A 5,155-nucleotide genomic window follows, 5' to 3' on the forward strand; every position below is an offset into this window, starting at 1 on the left:
ATTTAATCCTCGAAACAACTCTATGTGGCAAGTAATAATATCATTCCCATTTTACAGGTGAGAAAATTGAGGCACTAGAAGATTAATTAGTTTGAGATTTCACAGATAGGAAGTGGCAGAGGTAGGATTTGAATAAAGCAGTTTGATGCTAGAATCCATGTCCTTAATGACAAGGCCTGAAGCATAATTCTGGCTTTGGCCAGACAAAGACAAAAGAGATCACTCAGGTTTCAGTGTTATGAAGTATTAGTTGCCTGGTACAGGCAATTTTTTTACTCTAAATTCAGGGAAAAGGCTGTTAGGCATGTGGGGGATGGGAGTTCTTTGTTCTGTGATGCAGTGATGACCTCGGGATAAACTGCCACTAGGCTGAGGAAAATGGAATGGCTGATAGAAGGCCTGCTTGGGACTGAAGGGGACATGGGGCTTCTTTGGAGCCAGTTGACCCATGCCCTGGCCTGCAGACACTGTGGCAGCAGCTGCCTCCAGAGTCCAGGGAATCTGGTAACACTATTCTTGTTCATGATTTGGCAGATTCGGAGGTGGTGGCAACTTGGGAGCTGGCGACAGCTTCAACTCTGGTACTCTGGGGACATGATGCAAAGCAAGGTGGGTGACATGGATATACAGCTGGGTGAATGACTATTGATACCACATATGAGTTCAGGTGAAAAATCACTGATATGGAATGACTAGAAGCCAATTACCCAGGTGAATGACTCTAAGTCTTACCTGTGAGGCTGGATGATGACTATTGATACCATATTTGAAGACAGGTGTGTAATTACTGACCCTAGATGTAGTTATGTAAGGGAATGCGTATCTCCAAATATGGGCTGGGTAATGGCCATTGATATCAGATGCATACGTGACTATTGGCTACAGATATGGTGAGTAACTTCCCCCTGAATTTGGAAAAAAGACTGAGGGCTTCATGACACACTTTGTGTCTTTGAAAGGTTTCATGCCTGAAGTATCTTTTTCTACTCCTCAGAGCCTACCACTTCTGTACCATGTGGCTTTCCTTGATCACTTATGGAAGCAGAAGTCAGAGGAGGAAGAGGAAGAAGAGGAGGAAGAAGAGGATGTGTCTCTGGATCCACTGAAGCCATGTTCTCTTCCCAAAGAAGCTCTCCTTGGAGAAGAAGCCACCACAGCCCCATCTCAACCACCTTGTGGTCCTGAGGACCTCCAAAAAGCCATACGGACACCAAAGCAAGTATATACACGCACCCCAAGCCCTTCCAGATCCTTCCCCACCTTTCAGATCCTGACCAACCTGCCTATGAAGCACAAAACAGCATCAGGAAACTATCTACATCAGAGAAAAAGCCAGTTCTTCTGGGGTCTCCCCTCTCTGCATAGTGAGTCCTTGGAGGCCATCTTGCTGAGCTCAGGTGGCCCCTCTCCCCTAAAGTTGTCTGTTGGTCCTTCTGCCTTCTTCAACAAGCTTGCCTTCCTGCCTAGATCCAACCTTCTGCTTCCCCAGTACTGCTCCCCAACTCAGCCTCCTACCCATGAAATCCATACTACAGAAGATAGGGAAGGGATGGCTCTTGATCCTCAGCAATTTTCTCCTCCACCTTCCCCTTCTGTCCCATCGCTACCCTTTCATCCTAAGTCCTTTCCCATGGACCACAAGGGAGTCCTGTCTTGTGCTAAGGCACATACACAGTGGTTTATGCAGCAGAAAGAAGTCCCTTGGGTCTCTGAGGATCAAACCCTGCACCTACAACCTGAACTCCAAAGAACCAGATGCTCCAAGCTCTCCCCCTACTCTGAGGTCTGGTGGGATGTACCACAGGATCCCAGACTCCAACAACACATTCTAGATTCACTCTCTGCCTCTCTGCTATATCATTCTAGCCTTCTGGGATTCCTGACAAGGTTTGAGGCCCCATGGAAGGCTATGGAGCAAAACAAGGACCCCAAGGCCTCTGCGCCTGCAAAGCCAGCTCCCAGCTCAACCCTGGCCTCCCTTTCAGAACTCCAGGAAGTCAGCCCAATAGAAGGGCTGCCTGGATCCCAGGTCCTCTGGGAAACCACAGGACAAAGAGAGCATCCTCAGATCTCTGAGCCTTCAATCCTGGTCCCTTGCCAATCTGTAGACCCCATGACAAAGTCTCAAGGAACTAGCCCCCTGGGAGCTCCACCTGGATATAAGACTCAGTGGAGAACCACAGTTTGTAAAGAGAATTCTCAAGCCTTTGTGCCTCCAATGACGGCTCCCTGCCAACTCCCAGATGCTCTGTCAGAACTCCAGAAAGTCATCCCTGAAGGAGGACTTTCTGCACCTAAGGACTTCTGGGAAACCATGAGTCACAGAGAGAGCCCACAGATCTCTAGGTCTCCAATGCCATCCCCCTACCCTCCCCTAGATCCCCTGCCAGAACCCCAGGGAGGCAGTTCTCTGGGAGATTCACCTAGGTATAAGCTCCAATGTGGACACAGAGAAAATTCAGGAAACCCTTGGGCCTTTAAGCCCTCAGCCCTAGACCTCAGCCCAGGGCTCTATGGAACCAGGCCTGAATGTGTCCCACCAAGATCCGAGACTCCATGGGAAGGTAAGCAGAGTAGAGATAATCTATGGGTCTCTGCAGACCCAGTTTCTTCTCCCAGTCTTCCCTCATCCTCTCTGCTGGTATCCCTAGAAATGAGTTCCCAGGAAGTCTTGTCTGAGTCCAAAACGTTGGGAGGGCAGAGAGAAAACCTCTGGACCTCTGAGTCCCCAGCCCCTGCCTATAGCCCATCTCTAGCTTCCATTCTAGAATTCCGCAGAATCAATCCTATGGGAGGCCTCACTAGATCAGAAGCTGCATGGAAGGACATTGAACATTCTAGGCATTCCTGGATTTCTGAGCCCCCATCTCTGGCCCTCAGCCCACCCCCAGTTCTTATATTGGAGCCCCTCATAGCTAGCCCCACAGGGGTCCTGTTTGATTCTGAGGCTAGATATGGGGATATAAAAAGGAGAAAGAACTCTTGGACTTCTGAGCTTCCAGTTTGCAGCTTACCCCAAGACCCACATGGAACCAGATCTTTGGGAGCCCTGTCTGAGTGTGAACCTATTGAAGGGAACAAGCAGAAAGAAACCTGTTGTGTTCCTGGGTCCCCACTGTGGGACCCCAGTCCACCTCCAAACTCTAAGTCAAAGTCTCACATAAGTGAGCCTCCTAGAGACCAATGTACCTGTAAGCCTAAGGGAAAAGCAGTGGAGCAGAGAGACAACTGCTGGGCCACTGAGCTCCCAGCCTCAACCCCCAGATCTCTCTCTGCTCCTCTACTAGATCCACATATTGACCTTGAGTTTGTGTGGAGGAATGTGCAACCAAGAGGGATCCCCCAGGACTCCAGCCCTCCAGCAATGGATCTCCTGCATCCAATACCCTGGCCTCCCACCTTAGCTAAAGCTCTGAAGATTGAGCCCAACCAGTCTGACATACCCAAGAGAGAGTTGTTCCCAGGGGCAAAGGCAGAGACTCCATCCTCCCAGAGAGAGGCTGTCCCAGAGGTGCCCTCCACCTCTGGGATCCAGGCCTGGCACTGGAGTAGAGAGTTGGGACTCAGGCTAAAAAAACTACAGCAGAGCCCCGCTTCCAGATCCCCTGACCCAAGTCAATCATTTGGCAGCTCCCTTGCCCTGAGCTCCACAACTCCAGGCTCCTGGAGACTCTCTACATGCCCCCCACAGCAGAATAATCCCCCTAATTTGTGCCCCCACTCTTCAAGCTGTCATCCCCCAAAAGTTCACAGCACAGTAGCTCAGCCTGTCCAGATCTCCCACTGTTATCACTCCCACTCTTCTTCCCAGCCTCTGTCACAAAGGTCTGGCAGGGCCGAACAAGGGTCTCAGAAAGAGGAAAGAGTGAAGGTGAAGATGGTGGCCCAGGTCTCATCCCAGGGGCCATGTGCTCGCATACAGACTGGTGAGAATGGCCCAGACCTAAGCGAACCCTTAAACCCTGAGGTTCTGGCCTCAGGCAATGGAAAGAACAAGGCTTCAACCCTATCTTCAGCCAAAAAGAGAGAGAGACCCAGGAAACCCAAAGCAGGAGACCACAGAAGAGGGGATGCAAGACTGGTGTCATCCACAGTTACAGGGAAGAGCCACCCAGCCCAGGCCAGAAGACCAGTGGAAGGTCCTTTAAACAGACTTTCCCAAAGATCTCAGCATAAGGACCAGAGTTCTCGACACATTGCTTTCCCTCAGCAGCTTCACTCTAAGGCTGCAGGTCCCCCAATTCAGCAAGGGGCAGGGCTGAGAGCTGGTGACATCCTGACCCCTCAACACTGTAAGCACTGCCATTGGGTCCACATGGAAAAGCATCTCTCTTCCCCCACACCTCGGGTTCCACTTACCAGGAGTCTCCAAAGAATGTTAGCCAAGTTTCTGGGTACCCATGGCCCCTGCCAACTAAATCCAGTAAGAGGAGGAAAGACTGGTAGTACTGACACCCCATAACCCAAGACCTGAAGCCAAACCAGTTGTGGGGTGGAAATAATAAACTAGCTAAACTAGACAAGTATCTCTCATGTCATCTTTAGTCTGAGGTACTAGTAATGTCAGTTCCCTATTAACTTCTGCTATGGCTGTATTCCCTCAGGAACAGAGAAGTAGAGTTTTCAAGATTCTGCAGGCTAAACTTTTAAAGCCCTTCACAGGGCAGCCCGGGTGGCTCAGTGGTTTAGCACCCGCCTTCAGCCCAGGTCATGATCCTGGGGTCCTGGGATCCAGTCCCACATCAGGCTCCCTGCATGGAGCCTGCTTCTCCCTCTGCCTGTGTCTCTGCCTCTCTCTCTCTCTCTCTCTCTCTCTCTCTCTGTGTCTCTCATGAATAAATAAATAAAATATTTAAAAAAAAAAAAAAAGCCCCTCACAAATAATTAGCCTGGAGTCCACACATCCCTACTGTACAGGGTGAAGCTGTAAGGCCAGAACAGAGTCCACTGTTGCCCTTGAGAAAAACTTCACAGCAAGTGAACAGAAGAAAAATACATCCATTCACATGAACACAATTGGTTTGAGGCTAGGCAGTTGTTCTTGGTCCCTTCGCCCACTTATCCACAAGTTCCCTACACTTCTGACCATTTCTTCTCAGCCCTCTGCTTTTTCTCTCCCTGGGTCAGTTCATCCATCCCCAAGACCACAAAAACA

At 50.0% G+C, this 5,155-nt stretch overlaps 1 protein-coding gene across 1 annotated transcript; it reads left to right on the top strand.

Annotated features, from left to right (window-relative positions):
* The first annotated feature begins 351 nt into the window (after positions 1-351).
* SPATA31G1 (SPATA31 subfamily G member 1) lies at positions 352-4,791 on the top strand. The gene is given in 3 exon segments (XM_077912410.1): positions 352-609; positions 995-4,400; positions 4,403-4,791. Coding segments are annotated over 3 exon segments (3,681 nt in total). The 5' UTR covers positions 352-378; the 3' UTR covers positions 4,447-4,791.
* Positions 4,792-5,155: the final 364 nt, after the last annotated feature.

Source organism: Canis aureus, chromosome 10 (assembly GCF_053574225.1).
Source record: "Canis aureus isolate CA01 chromosome 10, VMU_Caureus_v.1.0, whole genome shotgun sequence".
Classification (NCBI taxonomy): domain Eukaryota; kingdom Metazoa; phylum Chordata; class Mammalia; order Carnivora; family Canidae; genus Canis; species Canis aureus.